General features: G+C 38.1%; 2 protein-coding genes across 3 annotated transcripts in view; one reads left to right on the top strand and one right to left on the bottom strand.

Moving 5' to 3' along the window:
* Positions 1-14905, top strand: part of RASSF6 (Ras association domain family member 6) — a 74536-nt gene extending 59631 nt beyond the window's left edge. For both annotated transcript variants that reach the window (XM_070372970.1, XM_070372968.1), the window contains exons 7-11: positions 3006-3107; positions 3730-3781; positions 10171-10289; positions 10381-10478; positions 10575-14905. In XM_070372970.1, the coding sequence (XP_070229071.1) occupies positions 3006-3107; positions 3730-3781; positions 10171-10289; positions 10381-10478; positions 10575-10650 (447 nt within the window). In that variant the 3' untranslated portion in view covers positions 10651-14905. The remainder of the gene's footprint in view (positions 1-3005; positions 3108-3729; positions 3782-10170; positions 10290-10380; positions 10479-10574) is intronic.
* Positions 11983-18680, bottom strand: part of AFM (afamin) — a 79230-nt gene continuing 72532 nt past the window's right edge. The window contains exons 19-20 of the mRNA XM_070371897.1: positions 14275-14425; positions 11983-12035 (exon numbers count right to left, since the gene is read on the bottom strand). Of these exons, the coding sequence (XP_070227998.1) occupies positions 11983-12035; positions 14275-14425 (204 nt within the window). The remainder of the gene's footprint in view (positions 12036-14274; positions 14426-18680) is intronic.

Here is an 18680-nt window from a genome sequence, read left to right as displayed (position 1 = left end):
TGCAATTATAGTTTCAGAGAAGGCAATGGCACCCCACTTCAGTACTCTTGCCTGGAAAATCCCATGGACCGAGGAGCCTGGTGGGCTGCAGTCCATGAGGTCGCTAAGAGTCGGACATGACTGAGGGACTTCACTTTCACTCTTCACTTTCATGCATTGGAGAAGGAAATTGCAACCTACTCCAGTATTCTTGCCTGGAGAATCCCAGGGACAGGGGAGCCTGATGGGCTGCCGTCTATGGGGTGGCACAGAGTCGGACATGACTGAAGCGACTTAGCAGCAGTATCAATTATAGTTTATATAATTTGTATTCTGATTTTTTCACTTAATATGTGTTGAACTTATATGTGCCTTTATGTAATATTTATAAGATATTTAACTTGGCTGAAGGTAGGAAATAGATCATTTTTTTCTAGAACTCAAATTTTTTATGTCATGTATTTTAGCAATCATTCATCCATTCATTTAATAAATACTTTAAAACCACTCTATGTGAGGCACCATTTTAAGCTCTTTCATACAAAATATTAATTCATTCATCATAAGCTTTTTCCTTAGAAGGCTTTCTACCTTTTTCCTTCTTCCTCCCTTAGAAGGCTATCCATATGTCTCTTTGGAGACTGGTGGGGAGAAATCTGCCTTGTGAATTTTTGGTTCAAATTAGAGATTTTTCTGTCTCAAGAATTTCCTCCCTGGCCAAAACATAGTTTTGACAGTCCCCTACAGATACGCAACTCCCGATAGGCCTGGTTTCTTCTCTTCAGAATTATGCTGTATGTCATCAGCACATGTAGGGTGGTTTGTGTTAAGAAAGGCTGTGAAAGCCACGTGTTTCCAAATGAGCAGCTTCCAGATTAGTTCGCAGTACTAAGAATGAAATTGGCACTAGGTTGGCAGCACAGCATCATAATTAAAATTCTTGGTCTTTGCAATTTGATGACTTGATTGCAAATTCTTGCTGAGCAAATGAAAAATCTCAATCTCTTAGCTTTCATCCTTCCTTCTTTACAAGGCTGTTCATGGGATTAAGTGGAATGAGATGAATTTAGCACTTAGCATAGTGTCTGCACAAAAGAAGAACTCAGTTTACATTAGTGTCATTGCTGTTGATTGAAAGAGATCAAGTGAAACTAAAGATATTTCATACAAATGTCATTCACTACAGTATAATAACTAGCAGAAAATGAAACCCCAAAACCCAAAGCACCCTATCAATGGGTATGCAATGATGGGCATCTAGGAATTTAAGTTGAAATAGTTGTAAGATATGTTTTTATATCATGAAAGCTCTTGATAATGCCAATATTGAATAACACACTTATTAGAGGCTTAGATTGTGATACATAGTCCCAAGGGAATACGTTCCAAGACCCCCAGTGGATGCCTCAAACCAAGGATAGTACTGAATTCTATATATACTATGTTCTTTCCTATACATACATACCTATGATAAAGGTTAACTTATAAATTAGGTAAAATAAGAGATTGTTGTTACAACAATATTTAACAATAAAGTAGAATAATTATAATAATATAGTGTAAAAATGTTATGTGGATGTGGTCTTTTCCTCCCTCTCTTTCAAAATATCTTGCAGTACTGTATTCAATTTTATAAGGGCAGGAGATGATAAAATGCCTATGATGTGATAAGATAAAGTGAGGTAAATGACATAGGCATTGTGATGCAGCATTAGGCTACTAATGACCTTCTGATAATATATCAGAAGGAGGATCCTGGACCATCAGGCTGTGATGAAGTTGATAGATGTCTGTCAGAAGCAGACATTGTCAGTGGTTGGGGATATTGGCAGGGTGGAGTAGGATGGTGCAAGATTTCATCATGCTACTCAGAATGGCTTCCCTGGTGGCTCAGATGGTAAAGAATCTGCTTGAAATGCAGGAGATCCAGGTTCAATCACTGGGTCAGGAAGATCCCCTAGAGAAGGGAACAGCAACCTACTCCAGTATTCTTGCCTGGAGAATCCCATGGACAGAGGACCCTGGTGGGCTACAGTCCATGGAATTGCAGAGTTGGACACTACTGAGCAACTAACACTTTCAACACACTTTCTGATTGCCACACAGGGACTTCCCTGGCAGTCCAGTGCTTAAGACTTCGCCTTCCATTGCAGGGGGTGTGGGTTTGATCCCTAGTCAAGTATCTAAGATCCCACATGCCTGCGGCAAAAAAAAAAAACAAAACAGAAAACAGAAACAATATTGTAACAAAGTCAATAAAGACTTTAAAAGTGGTCCATATTAAAAAAAAAAAAAAACTTAAAAAAAAAAAAAAGAACGGCACACAATTTAAAATGTGTGAATTATTTCTGGAATTTTCCATTTAATTTTTTCATCTCTCTCAGGATTTTATTTTAAAATAGGAATAAAATTATGAGTAAAAAATGTATGGTTATATGTTTCTTATAGTTTTTATGGTGCATTACTAATCCCCAAGAGAGATGTATCAGATTTATTGGATCATGGCAGCTATTTACCAAATTTTATCTAAAGGGCTGACTATTGATTAGAGCAACTTGTGAGAAACATTGTTCTAAATGGTCAATTAGCAGCACTTTTACCCAAATCCTCAGTTGAGATTTATGCTAAATCACATGAAATTGCCAACACTGGACCACTTCTGACCAACTGAAAAGGAATGATTTCATATGGTTCAAATAAAAACAATTTAGAACAATTACTCCCAAACAGGAGGGAATTTTGAAATCTTAAATTACAGTAAAGAATAGGATGATTATCTAATGAAAATATTTCAAATATTCTCAAACGACGCTTTACCTAACTTACTCTAGAAACAATATAAAGCTGCTTAAAGGCATACATAGTACTCAACAACCAAAACAAAGAAAGTAAAAATAAGAAAGCAAAATTTTAAACTCATGATCTTGGATTTTTTGTGCAAAGGAAGGCCAGATTCAAGAGACAGACTCTTGTTAGTTTGTCACATATGTCCTTAAAATTACAAAAATCTTTTTTTTTTCTTCTAGACGTCAATTTTCACTCCAGCCTTTGGATCAGAAACTAAGGTCAGAGTAAACAGTAATATGAGAACTGAAGAAGTAATAAAGCAAATTCTCCAAAAATTTAAGGTAATCTTTATCAGTGAACTGAACTATAAATATCTTGTGTATAATTTAATTGTAAACACATAAATGGATTTTTCTGAAAAAGACATAAAAGCATGTATATCTAAATTAAATATTCAGTTCCAAAAAATTCTTTCCTATGTATAGTTGACTCTTGAAAAACACCTGTTTGAACACCATGGGTCTATTTAAATATGGATTTTTTGTTAACTTTTTATTTTGTATTGGGATATAGCCAAGTAACAATGTTGTGATAGTTTCAGGTAAACAGCAAAGGGACTCAGCCATACATATTCATATACATGGATTTTTTTCTTCAATGCATATATTACTGTTTACAATACATGGTTGGTTGAATCCATGAATGCAGTCCTGACAGTACAAAAGGCCAACTCAGGGACTAGAGTATATGTGGATTTTGGTATCCACAGCAGATACCAAAAGACAACTATATAACATCTTTTAGTAACTGCATTGAGAAATTACCTTATCCCCAGGGAGCAGAGAAGATTTTATATAGGAAAGTGAAAAATTAAAGTGAAGAAACAGATACGTAATCTGGATCTGGTTGGCTTAGAAAACACTAACAAAGAATTCATGTCTGTTCATTTTTTTCCATTGACAGATTGAAAATAGTCCCCAGGATTTTGCACTTTACATTATTTTTGCAACAGGAGGTAAGAAAACTTGGTTATTCTTATGTGACTGCATGTGTTTCCTGCCCATTAATAAGGCAGAAAAGCAGTTTACCTCTTTCTGCAGAAGAAAAGGAGGGAGGGAAGAAAGAAAGAAGAGAGGTGGAGTGTTTTACATTATTCATCCTTCACAGTTTCAAAGGAAGACAACCTAAGAATAAGGGATCCTAGAAGAGCTTAACACAAAAGACTTTGCTTGTTGGCCAGGCAGTAAACTATCTGAATGGTGATCAAAGAGCCCTGGCGAATAGGGGAAGATTCCCAGGAATTACAGACATTTCAGTTGTTGATCTTTGTACTCCTTTTTTTTTCACTTCCCCTTATCATTCTAGCTTTTACTAGAGTCATCATTACATACCATTACTCCCTGATCTCATTGTTACCTCTTTCTTAACATTACCTCTTTCTGACACATTGTGGGAGTGTCCCTCTTCCTCGCTAGAGAAAAATGTGCAGAACTATGTGGTGGGGTAAAAGTTAGCATCAGGACCTTGGGAAGAGACTGTGTGTGGGGTGCTAGGAGCAAAGAGTAAAAGATGGATTAGAGAAACCCTAAGGCAATATTGAAATGAAATTTTTGAAAGCCTTAAAATAGAAAACCCAGAAATAAACCCTTGCACCTATTGTCAATTAATCTATGACAAAGGAGGCAAGACTACACAATGTTGGAGACAGTCTCTTCAACAAATGGTGCTGGGGAAAAGGGACAGTTAAATGTGAAAAAAAGAAAGAAAGAAAAAAGTTAGATCATTCTTTAACTCCATATACAAAAATAAGCTCAAAATGGATTTAAGACCTAAATGTGAGATTGCATACTATAAAACTCCTAGAGGAAAACATAGGCAGAACACTCTCTGACATAAATCACAGCAATATCTTTTTTAATCTATCTCCCAGAATATTGGAAATAAAAACAAAAATGAACAATGGGACCTACTTAAACTCAAAAGTTTTTTCACAGCAAAGGAAACAATAAACAAAACTATATCCCACTGATTGGGAGAAAATGTTTGCAAATGATGCGAATGATACAAGATTAGCCTCCCAAAATTGCAAACAACTCATGATGTTTAACAGCATCAAAACAAACAGCCCACTCAAAAAATGGGCAGAGGACCTAAACAGACATTCCTCCAAAGAAGACATACGAACAACCAATAGGCACATGAAAAGATGTTCAACATCGTTAATTATTAAACAAATACAAATCAAAACTACAATGAGATATCACCTCATACCAGCCAGAATGGCCATCATTAAAACTGAAAAATTTTGAAGTTAAATTATAGGAATGGCTCAGGTTGTAATTTAAGTGTCTGATCGCTTGAGCCAGAAATTGAATACATAAAATAATACATTTTGATCCAGAACAACTATAAGAAAATGGAAATTGGATATCCAAACATATATAAAATTGAAGTCCTTATAAATTGAAAGCTTAAATATAAGAAATATATATAGAGAGAGATAGATATAGATATATATATATATATAAATTTTTGAAAGTTCTGAGTGTGTGTGTATATTCATTCTGGTTGTTTAGAGAAAACTACAAGATAAAAATACTGGACTGTATAAAATGTAAAAGATACAAACAAAAGATTATGAAGACTATCAGATGAAAGATTAATACCTACAGTATCAAAAAGTTCTTGCAAAGTGATAGTGAAAAGGCAACCAGTCCAATAAAAATACAAAGAAGTATGATAAAGCAGTTCAGAGAATAACAACCTGTAAATATTTTTAGGAAAGTCTAAAACTTAAGGGAATGCAAGTATTAAAGGAAATGCAAAGGTCAAGGACGTGTATATTCAACCCACAATGCCGTGTTATCTTTTATCTGATTCCACCTACTGGCTGGCACAGATAAGAGTAAAAGAGTATGTTCATGCAATTCTGGTGAAGATCTGACTCCTACTCTCTTGGAACTCATTTGAACAATATTTATTAAAAATCTACAGTATACATATTCCTTAGCCCAGCAAATCCACTGGTGAGAATCTGTTTCACATAAATCAAAGCACTATTATCTACAGATTTATATGCAAGGTTATTTATAATGATAAAAAGCTAAAGGCAAAGTTACCCATCATAGAAGAATGATTTAATACATGATTAATATGCAGCTATAATGAAATGAGTTAGATCTGTACCAGTTGAATGAGGGAACTTTACAACACATATTTATTAAAAATGAAACATGCCTATAAATGTATAGAGAATGACTTCATTTTTTTAAAAGAATTATAAATCCCTATTTAAATATGTGGTTTATATGAGTATATGATTAGGGAGAAAGGTATAGAAAGATAAATACCAAGCCATTAACATTGATTGTTTGGTTAGGGGACTGGGAAGATACAGAAAAGACAATGGGAAGAAGAAAAAGCATAAAAGAAAAAAAGCAAAAAATAAACTTTGATTTTTTTAAATGTGTACAATAAAAATAGCAAGTGTGATATGACCACTTTTATGTATTGTCTGTGTGTGTACCTAAAGAGACATATGGAGGGGTGTCCTCTCAAATGCTGCTTATCTCAGAGTTCTAGGATTCCAGGGAATTTTTACTTTCTGCCTTGTGCTTTTCCTCATAATTACAACAGTATATAAAGGTTTTTAACTTTATTGATGAATAATTAGGATAATTGACAAATATAATTGAATATATTTAAAGTGTACAACATGATTTAATATACATATACACTGTGGACTGATTGCCGTGATCAAGATAATCAACACATCTATGAGCTCACATAGTTAACTTTTTTTTTCTTGGGCTAAGAATGCTTAAGATCTACTCTCAGCAACTTTCAAGTGTACATTAGATCCTCAGAATTTGTTCTTCTAATAGCTGAAAATTTGTACCCTTTGACCTACATAACCTCCTTTCCCCTCTCACAACATGCATATTATTTTAAAATCAGAAAAAAAGAAGCCTATTTTTACTATAAAACCATAGTTCTTTACATTTTACCTGTGAAAATCACATTTCTTATACATGAAATCCAGAACTGAAGGTAATCATAACTAAGACCTTTTTAGGGACTAAGAATAGAGAAAAGAATGGAGCATAGAGCACCTGTTTGGGTAGTAATGTGGAAAATAGATTAGTGTACTTTTAAAACCTTTTATCTGCTAAGCCCATGATCTATAACAGTGTTTCTCAAATTGAGGCACACTTCAGAATGACCTGGAGAGTTCATTTAAAATACAAATTCTCAAGCCCCTCCAGATCTGAGGACAGTCTGGGAATATATATTTCTAATAATTATCCCAGGTGACCATGAAGTAAGAAACATTGTTTTATATTATCAAGCATAAAACAAATTGAGGATGCAAACCCAAGTTAACATAAGATGTAAAGTTCAAAAGAGGGTTCTGCCGTATGACCCAGCAATCCCACTGCTGGGCATCCACACTGAGGAAACCAGACTTGAAAGAGACTCTTGTACCCTAGTATTCATCACAGCACTATTTACAACAGCTAGGACATGGAAGCAACCTAGATGTTCATCAGCAGATGAATGGATAAGAAAGCTGTGGTACATATACATGATGGAGTATTACTCAGCTATTAAAAAGAATGCATTTGAATCAGTTGTAATGAGGTGGATGAAACTGGAGCCTATTATACAGAGTGAAGTAAGCCAGAAAGAAAAACACCAATACAGTATGTTAGCACATATATATGGAATTTTAAAAGATGGTAATGACGACCCTATATGCAAGACAGCAAAAGAGACAAAGATATAAAGAACAGATTTTTGGACTCTATGGGAGAGGGAGAGGGTGGGATGATTTGAGAGAATAGCATTGAAACATGTATATTGCCATATGTGAAATAGATGACCAGTCCAAGTTTGATGCATGAAACAAGGCACTCAAAGCCAGTGCACTGGGACAGCCCAGAGGGATGGGATGGGGTGGGAGGTGGGAGGGGGGTTCTGGATGGGGGACACATACATGTATACCCATGGCTGACTCATGTCCATGTATGGCAAAAACCACCACAATATTGCCTTCAATTAAAAGTAATTAATTTATTTTTTAAAAAGAGGGTTCTGGTGGGTTAATGAGAGGAGCTGAATTATCAAGGTTCCCCATTGATTCAGAAATCATAGAGGAATTGAAGCAGCAAACACTGACTCTGTGGACCCGGTAATGAATCATATGACTTGTTGTGGGGAAGCTGGGCTTCTAAGTTCTGGACCCTGTCTTGCATTTTTTTCCTGGAAAAGTCCAGTCCAGGGATGAGAACTGTTCTGACCCTTGGAACTTTTAAAAGCCCAAAGAAACACATGATACCAGAGAAGGGACTGACTGGGCTACCTTTTTCCCATCAGTCTACTTCAACAGAGCAGGCAATTCTTTAACCGTGTAAGTCAGACTGTGTCGTACCACTTCTCAGATCCTCCAATTGTCTCCCTTCTCACAGCAAAGTCAAAATCTTTGTGCTGGTCCCATTACCTCTTCTCTTCATCATTTAATAGCCCTCTCCTCATCTCCATATCAGCCACCTTGTTCCCTAGCTGCTCTTCAACATCTTTGAAGTGAAGTGAAGTGAAATCGCTCAGTCGTGCCTGACTCTTTGCGACCCCGTGGACTGTAGCCTACCAGGCTCCTCCATCCATGGGATTTTCCAGGCAAGAGTACTGGAGTGGATTGCCATTTCCTTCTCCAGACCTTCCCAACCTAGGGATCGAACCGGGTCTCCTGCATTGTAGGCAGACGCTTTACCGTCTGAGCCACAAGAGAAGCTCTTCGATATCTTTAGGCATGTACTGACTTCATGGGTGCTCAGTTTACTTACTTATTCTTTTGACACACACGTCCCCTAAATCGGAGAAGGCAATGGCACCCCACTCCAGTACTCTTGCCTGGAAAATCCCATGGACGGAGGAGCCTGGTGGGCTGCAGTCGACGGGGTAGCTAGGAGTCGGACATGGCTGAGCGACTTCACTTTCACTTTTCACTTTCATGCATTGGAGAAGGAAATGGCAACCCACTCCAGCGTTCTTTCCTGGAGAATCCCAGGGACGGGGGAGCCTCGGGGGCTGCCGTCTATGGGGTCGCACAGAGTCGGACACCACTGAAGCGACTTAGCTTCTAGCTTATGGTGAATTATGGTGAAGATCGCTCAGTCGTGTCTGACTCTTTGCGACCCCATGGACTGTAGGCTCCTCTGTCCATGGGATTTTCCAGGCAATAGTACTGGAGTGGATTGCCATTTCCTTCTCCAGGGAACTTCCTGACCCAGGGATCGAACCTGGGTCTCCCACATTGTAGACAGACGCTTAACTGTCTGAACCACCAGGGAAGCATAGCTTCACGATTCCTCTCTCATCTCCTTCAGGTCTTTGCTCAAATATTACATCTTCGGTGAGGCCTTCCTCAGCCATTCTATCAATAATTTAAAACCTTTCACCTGCATATACATATGTACACACACGCACACTTTCTATCCCCTTCCTTGAATAACTTTCCCCCTGAATACTTATCACTATATATGATAGGTTTTATTACTGTGTCTTCCTTATCACCATCCTCTCCATGAGTGTAAGGGCCATGAGAGAAGTGATTTTACTCTGCTCTCTTCTATAGTGTGCCCAGCCCAGAGAACAAAGCCTGGTATATAGTAAGAACTCAAAAATTATTTGAGAAAGGAAGGAGGGAAGAAAATGATTGTAAGGGCACTGTGTCCTGTTCATGCTTCATTCTGATAAAGATGAAATCACAGGTGCGAAACTACTTAGGCAAAAAATTAGAAATATTTTGTGGTAGAAGTGTTTATAACTTTTGGAAATTTGAAGTTCTGGGAATATACCAAATTGGAAGTTGTTTTCTTTCTCATGTCATTATTATGGCTGAAGCCAATAGATGAATGAAATAATAAAAAATACCCCTAATGTAAATAACAATTCAGAATATATTTTTTAAAGAAAATCCAAAGACTGGATGTGGGGTGAGAGGGAAACGAAGAATTGAAGATAATTACAAAGTTTTGGATCTGAGCTACTAGAAGGATAGAATTATATTAATGGAACTAGGGAAGATCAATAAAATTTATTGAATGAATGTTTTTAAGTTTTGCAAAGGCATAAATGGGACGGCAGATTTGTCTGAACATCCAAACCAAAGGCAAGTTTAGAGTTCTGAGAAAGTCAAATCCCAAAGGATAGCAAGAGAAAGTCTATTTGTAGTTCATTTAAAGGTTTTAATTTCCACTTGCTTTTTTGAGTGAGTGAAACAACTCCTCTTCTTTATAGGTTTTACACAGTAAGCAGAAGAAGCAAAATGAATGGCCGGATTATGTTCCTTTTCTTCTCTAGGATGGCCTCCTGACTATAGCTGATTCTTATTTTCATTTGCAGAGCAGAAACGGCTAAAGAAGACAGACATTCCACTGCTGCATAGACTCCTACAGGGACCGTCCAAAACAAATGCTCGCATTTTCCTCATGGATAAAGATGCCGAAGAAATTAGCAGTGATGTATGGATGCCATTGCCCTGAATCTGTCTTTGAGCTCTCCTGTCCCAGTACCTCTCACACAAATGCTCTACCTTTTTGTTTTTTCTTTCAGGTGGCTCAGTATATTAACTTTCATTTTTCTCTCCTGGAATCCATCCTTCAAAGATTAAATGAAGAAGAAAAAAGAGAGATCCAAAGGACAGTAGCAAAGTAAGTCAAGAGCTTGCACACTGGGTGCTTGGTTCCTTAGTAGGTTCAATGCACGAAATGTGTCCAATGGTTAATACTCTTTCTCCTTATTTTCAGATTCAGTACAGAAAAGGCAATCATACTGAAATATCTTCGAAGTAAACGGGTAATAAAAACAGAGACAACAGTTTAGCAGTACAAGTCACTATTGCTAAGACACTTCTACAAAATTAGAAGGTTTTAGTGCTATTTCAGTGCATAAATTCTATACTTGCATTAAAAAAAATATGTGAACTTGAATCTATAGGAAATTGAATGTACGGCTTGTCTCTCTCTGAAGTGAAGAGGTTAGGTTGGATTCACAGTTGGACTGAAAGAAACTTGAATTTAGTTTCAGTAACTAAAATAAGCTCGGATACTATGTATTCCAAATAGTTTTTAGAGTAAAACACTCAGTGAACTTGAATTTAAATGGTATTTTAAGACACCATGTAGCTTAAGCTTATTTAACTTCAACTGTCAAGAGAACTATCATCAACTAGCTCTCAGAAATGATTCAGAAGTAATAGCTTCCAGCTCTTGAAATAAAATATCAGCCCATTATTATCCCACCAAGAAATCTGATGGTGATGGTATCTCACAGTTTCTTAAACTCTAGCCTTTTCATAAAACCTAGGAGTGTCTTTCCGTCCTTCGAGCTATCTATAACATCAGAGCTACCTGTCCTTTGGGACAGAAAACGTTATGGACTCTGTTAAGAAATCCAAATCATAATTCTCTCAACCCGAGCCCTTCTTTTTTCCCCTTCTGTTCTACTGATGAATTTCAAGTGTTCTTAAGATTTTTCTTAAGTCAATTGAACTAGTTTTCTTTATTTTTCCAAACAAACATATCACAGAGATTTAATGTATTTCATCAGTTAGGCTAAGACTTGATCCATGATAACCAAATTTGTTGCTGAATGAATACAGAAGATAATGCGAAGCTGTGGGATCTGAAGTTGGGCAGGAAATCTCGAGCTCTGTTTTTTTCTCCAAAATAACTCATTCTACAAGACAGGGCTCAGGGTCCTTCAAGTCCACTTCACCAGTCTGAAAAGCACTGTGAATGCCACAAGTATCACCTGTGATTTTACTTATGAACTCTGTATTAAAATGGAGATTTATGCAGCTTTTTTGCATTCTACTACTAGTTCTATTTGCATTCCTCATAAGCATGGGACTCAATGGACTCACCAACTGAATGGACATGGATTTGAGTGAACTCCAGGAGTTGGTGATGGACAGGGAGGCCTGGCGTGCTGCAGTCCATGGGGTCGCAAGAAGTCGGACACAACTGAGTGACTAAACTGAACTGAATAAGCATTGGATTAAACTGATTGTATTACACATACTATAGGATAAGGTGGAGTGTAGTAAACCCAGTTTTCTTTATCCTTTTATCTATGAGTTAATAAGAAGGTCTCAACTCACTAAAATAAAGCAAATGTAGTGGTTAAAACTCAGTATACTTATTTAAAGTAGTCTCAAGTATCCGCCATAAACATGACAAAAGATTTATCTTTAATATCTTGAAAGTCTACAAAATGGAAAAAAAAATAATAAGTAAGACGCATGGTTTGAAAAGTAAAATTGCAGAAGAGAAAATGCAAATAGCTACTAAGTGTGTGGGAAAAGTTGTATCTTAATAGTGATGGGTGGTATTAGTCTGTGTCTAATGAGGAGACAGAAATCACACAGTCATTTAAATGGGGGTTATAATTTAATATAAAGAACTATTTAGCTGTGGTAATAGGAAATGGAAAGGGAAGTCTAAAGGGTACCCTCGTCTGAGGAAGAATACCCAACTACGGAAAAGGTTGGAGTAAAGAGTTGAAATGCACTGAAGAAGGTGTGGCTGCAGCCCATTGCATAGAGGAAACGTCAGCTGCTCCCAGGACACAGCAGGGCCATAGGCGTAGGATAAGCAGAAACAACCCTCTGGAGTGTGGATCCAGTGGGCAAGTGAGCACAGGGGCTTCTCTGTGGGCGCAAGGCCAGATCACACAGTGTCCGTGTCTGGTGGGCTGCAGGAAAAAAAGTCTGGAGAACAGGTAAGCTGAGGCTGAGGGGTAGGCACCCAGATGAAGCCAGGGGCGCTGCAGCCAGTGCTGCTGGGACTGTGAGCTGCGGGAACCATCTCTGTAGGAACCTAGTACAACTCTATGTATGCCGTGGGCTGTGGCATCTTTGAGGCTGCATGGGACAGAGATGGGTTTACTAGATGGTCAGCCCCACAGAGCACTCTCTGGGAGAGAGCACCAAGGTGGGGTGTGGAGAGTAATGATCTGAGTTAGAGCACAGGACTGTAAGGGACTCCAGGCTGTGCCACCACAAACCAAATCAAGAGCTACAAAAGGGGTTGCGGGAGCAAATGCTAAAGAAACCTGCACCCCACAGGCAACTAGCGCTGAAGAAACCATTCTGCGAGGAGCCCCGGGGGAAGAAAGTCAGCTTCCCGGGAACCTGGCATGCCAGCCCCTACGAATCAGAAGACCTGCTTCCTCCGGCAGTGCTTCTCCAGCGCCCTCTACTGGCTAAGTATGATATCACGTAGGCTGCAAAGGAAGCGTATTTCAATGCTCTCTCCTGCTGCAGCTGGGGCCCCAGTAAAGCCTAGCCTGAAAATAAATAAGTAATGGTTTCCACGTCCAGTTTCACAGAGCCAACAACAAAAAGTGAATTTATAACAGAGAGGCAATAAAATAACTGGTATGTCAACAAAATGCAAAGTAAGAAAGTGAAATTGGTCTATTAAAAAGATGAAAAAATGATAATATTAAATACTCAACAAATTACAGTGAGATGTACTGTGCTCAGACTACTGGCCTTTCCTCATGGCTCAGTGGCAAAAAATCTGCCTGCTAATGCAGGAGACCTGGGTTTGATCTTTGGGTTGGGAAGATCCCCTGGAGACAGAAATGGCAACCCACTCCAGTATTCTTGCCTGGGAAATTCCATGGACAGAGGAACCTGGTGGGCTACAGTCCATGGAGTCATAAAAAGAGTGGGACATGACTTAGCGACTAAACAACAAAAGAGATACAAATGAATATAACTTTCTTTGAGAGCAAATTTAGTAGTAAGTTCACCCTATAATTTTACTTGTAGGATCTTATACGAAAATAATCAGATGTACATAGATACTATGTAAAGATGACTATTATTTATTGTGATAAAAGGAAGTAAATAGCCTAATGTTTAAAAATAGAAAAAAAGATTATAGAAGGAAAAACAGAATGTAATGCAGCTCTTAGAATTGTTTTCTAATAAATTTTAATTATAAGAGTAAATTCTCCTTATGTTAAGATAAGAATATAGATACAAATATCCAAAAGTGTACTATCTATAAAATAATATAGATGTTTTTATATGAATATATACTATTACTGTATATATACATTTATGTATGTAGTAATATATACTACAAACCAAAAGCATGTTAAATGTGGTTATATCTGGTTTGTAGAATAAGGTATGGGTGATTCATATTTTTCATATTTGTTTATCTTATTACATAATCTATAATTAACATGTATTACTTATTAAACCAGGAAATAGAAAATGTATGATTAAAAAGTTACCAACAAAAAAGTAGCAAGTACATGCAATCACAGAGTTCTACTAGATGCAAAAAAAGGCAAATAAACTATCAAGTGAGACATTAACATCACTGCAGTGGTAGTTTTGAATATGTTTGTGAAGGCTTTGATACTCCACCTTTAAAGAGACAGTCTAATCCTCCTCACCTTGCAAATGGGCTGGACTTAGTGACTCACTTTTAAGGAACAGAGGAGAGCAGAAGTGCCAGGCTGTCACTTGGGGAGACTGGGTCATAAAAGTCACCGCGGTGTCCTCCTTGCTTCTTCTCTTGGATTGCTTGCTCTGGGGGTGCCAACTGCCACATCCAGAGTAGCCCTGGGGAAAGGCCTATATGACAGGAACCAAGTCCTTCTGTCAAAAGCCAGCAAGGAATTGAGGCGTCCCCTCCACAGTCCACAGCTGTGTGAGTGGGCCATCAACTCACCCCAGTCAAGCTTTCAGATGACTGCAGCCCTGTCTAAGAGCTTGCCTGCAACCTCATGAGAGACCTGAGCCAAAACAAAAAGAAAAAACCAGCTAAACCACTCCTAGATTCCTGATCCTCAGAAAATGTGAGAGATACAAAATATTTGTTGTAATATCCTGCTACATTTTAGGATAAGTTCTTACATAACAATAGATAACTGATATAATTTCAGAGACAAAAATCTGTTCATTTCAGAGACATCTTTCTGTCATACAAGAATATAAGCTTTTGTAACAGAACTATTCATCTTTGTTTTAAATGGTCCAAATATTTCACTACCAGTTACATATTAGTTCAAATTCAGTTCTAGATAATGTTAAACTTCCTAATGGTAGAGGTCCTGTCACATTCATCTCTGTATAGTTTGCTGTATTTAATATTGTGTCCTTTGTATAGGATGTGCTCAAAGAACTGAATAAATTAATGAATGAATAAAAGAATGAGTAAATAAACTGTCTAAAATATTTTTATAAAATCCTCTGTAAGTATGCTTCCTTTTTCACAAATCTGATCTAGTAGCCAAAAATATATAGAAACTTTTCAAATGGTTATTCTCTAATATGGTGGTGTATTTTATTATCTCTTGGCAGTACGAAATATACAGTTAGGCAGTGTTACTATGGAACTTTGTTTAGGGTTGTTCCACATGGCTTCAAGCACTGAAGGAGAAAGAACTACATTGGTAAGGCAGTTGATGAGGTGGAAAAGACGGCAGATGTATCTATTATACTGAGATATCTACATGTGAAAGGAAAGAAAGGAATAGGATGCAATTCAAGAGGGCAAAACCCTTCAACAGCATCCATTTGTCTTCTAAATAACAGCTAACCTATTAGACCGAGACATTTGAAACTGTCCATACTTGGCCTACAAAGGCAACAATTTCATATTATTCAAACTAACCTCACTTAGCATCTGTCACCACTATTTTAAGTGCCTTCCATAGTTCAACTCATTTAACGTTCATTACACTTCCAAGAGGAAATTAACCTTTAAATCCAACTGTAAAGATGAGGAAAGTAAGTCGTGCAGAGGTTAGGAGGTTTGCTAAACTCTTTAGTAGAAGACCAAGGCTCTAGAATCCTTGGTTCTACGGCTCCAGAATCCACACTATTAACCACAAGAGTATATCAGTTCAGTTCAGTCACTCAGTCATGTCCGACTCTTTGTGACCCCATGAACCGCAGCACACCAGGCCTCCCTGTCCATCACCAACTCCTGGAGTCCACCCAAACCCATGTCCATTGAGTCTCTGATGCCATCCAACCATCTCATCCTCCGTCGTCCCCGTCTCCTCCCTGCCCTCAATCCTTCCCAGCATTGGGGTCTTTTCAAATGAGTCAGCTCTTCACATCAGGTGGCCAAAGTACTGGAATTTCAGTTTCAGCATCAGTCCTTCCAATGAACACCCAGGACTGATCTCCTTTAGGATGGACTGGTTGGATCTCCTTGCAGTCCAAGGGACTCTCAAGAGTCTTCTCCAATACCACAGTTCAAAAGCATCAATTCTTCGGTGCTCAGCTTTCTTTATAGTCCAACTCTCACATCCATACATGACCACTGGAAAAATCATAGCCTTGACTAGATGGACCTTTGTTGGCAAAGTAATGTCTCTGCTTTTTAATATGATGTCTAGGTTGGTCATAACTTTCGTTCCAAGGAGTTCAGTTCAGTTCAGTTCAGTACAGTTGCTCAGTCGTGTCCGACTCTTTGTGACCCCATGAATCGCAGCACTCCAGGCCTCCCTGTCCATCACCAACTCCTGGGGTTCACTCAGACTCATGTCCATTGAGTTGGCGATGCCATCCAGCCATCTCATCCTCTGTCGTCCCCTTCTCCTCGTGCCGCCAATCCCTCCCAGCATCAGAGTCATTTCCAATGAGTCAACTATTTGCATGAGGTGGCCAAAGTACTGGAGCATGGCTGCAATCACTATCTGCAGTGATTTTGGAGCCCAGAAAAATAAAGTCTGACACTGCTTCCACTGTTTCCCCATCTATTTGCCATGAAGTGATGAGACCAGATGCCATGATCTTAGTTTTCTGAATGTTGAGCTTTAAACCAACTTTTTTCACTCTCCTCTTTCACTTTCATCAAGAGGCTTTTTAGTTCCTCTTCACTTTCTGCCATAAGGGTGGTGTCATCTGCATATCTGTGATTATTGATATTTCTCCCGGCAATCTTGATTCCAGCTTGTGCTTCTTCCAGTCCAGCGCTTCTCATGATGTACTCTGCATATAAGTTAAATAAGCAGGGTGACAATATACAGCCTTGACGTACTCCTTATCCTATTTGGAACCAGTCTGTTTTTCCATGTCCAGTTCTAACTGTTGCTTCCTGACCTGCATACAGGTTACTCAAGAGGCAAGTCAGGTAGTCTGGTATTCCCATCTCTTTCAGAATTTTCCACAGTTTATTGTGATCCACACAGTCAAAGGCTTTGGCATAGTCAATAAAGCTGAAATAGATGTTTTTCTGGAACTCTCTTGCTTTTTCGATGATCCAGGAGATGTTGGCAATTTGATCTCTTGTTCCTCTGCCTTTTTTTAAACCAGCTTGAATACCTGGAAGTTCACAATTCACATATTGCTGAAGCCTGGGGCTTCATCCTAAACTACACACCTTCAAATGGCAGTCTGTCTGTCTTCATTTGTAGTAAAGAAATAATAGTACCTACTTCATTATACAGTTGTAGAAGTTATAGGAATAATACATTTAAAGGCTGACACTTTGCATGTAAGAAGTGTATGATAAATACTAGCTATTGTTATAACTAGGCTTCCCTGGTTCCTCAGACAGTAAAGAATCTACCTGCAATGTGGGAATCCCTGCAATCCCTGGGTCAGGATGAACCCCTGGAGAAGGGAATGGGTACCCCAGTATTCTGCCTGGAGAATTCCATGGATGGAGAAGCCTGGGAGGCTACAGTCACAGAGAGTTGGACAGGACTGCTCTACAAATACTTTTCATTGTTGTAACTAAGCTACAATGTGTTCCCACCCAGCATTGTCACCTAGGCTTCCACTGAGTCTTACTACTTTATTCTTGTCTTAAAACACATCACGTACATTTTCTAGTCATTGGCCAGGGTCACTTCTCCCATGAACTTTCCTGGTCTCTGGGGTAATGTGTGATCTCAAACCCCTGGGTTCTACCTTATCAGTTAGTTCTGCTCTTGTGACACTGGAAATGTGTAATCTGCCCATTATTACAATTCCTCATGTGATTATATCTTGTTTAAATTCATTAGTGATCTGGTCATATCATATTCATATCATTCCCTATAATACCTAGTACAGTTTATTGAACCTAATAGATACTTCAATGATTTTTGGATTTAATTTGCTAATATATATATATGAACACATTGAAATTACTGGAGTGAGGAAAAACTGAAATCAAGTATAGAGCACTGAAAAGAGCATTAAATATTTTCTCTAATCAAAATCGTTCATTTAGTAAGCACTAAAATATCACTGCTTTTTTTTTTTTTTTTTTTCATTACACACACAAAAAAATCTGGAAAACTAAGTTCAAAGAATAAGTTCTTTATGTCTTTCTCCCAGGAGTTCTGGGGAAAAAAACTGCTGATACACATCATCATTGAAACTTCAAGTTAATACGAATATATTGGGATTCCTTGGTGACAATGTCAGCATCACATATCTAAGGTAAAGATGAATGAGAATACTGTTACGAAAGTAACTTTCTTACAAAACCATTTCATTCAGCTCATCAATAATTATTTTCAGTGGTGGTATGGATAAAAACCCTAAGTGGCACTTTGGATCTTTTTCATTCCAGAAACCCAGCAGCCAGGTCCCAGCTTGATGTGGCATGTGGCACCCATTATATCCACCTGAGACCTTTGAAAGCCACACACCCCTGCCCTGCCCTTGAGTTCATATTTCCAGTGCTGCTTCTGAGAAATAGAAAGTTTATGAGGAGAAAGGAGGTTGCAGAAGAGTTGCAATAAATAGATTCCTCTGCTGAGTAAGAAACTAGAGATTTAGTCTAGATTGGTTAGTGTTCTTGAGTAGCATTGTTAGCAGATGAAAGCTGACACTACTGATTTTTATTCTGAATATTAAACATGCATTTCATTATTCATGAAAA

The sequence above is a fragment of the Bos mutus genome, chromosome 6 (genome assembly GCF_027580195.1).
Source record: "Bos mutus isolate GX-2022 chromosome 6, NWIPB_WYAK_1.1, whole genome shotgun sequence".
NCBI classification, from domain to species: domain Eukaryota; kingdom Metazoa; phylum Chordata; class Mammalia; order Artiodactyla; family Bovidae; genus Bos; species Bos mutus.
Note: the sequence above shows the minus strand (reverse complement) of the source record. Positions and strands in the feature narration are given on the sequence as shown.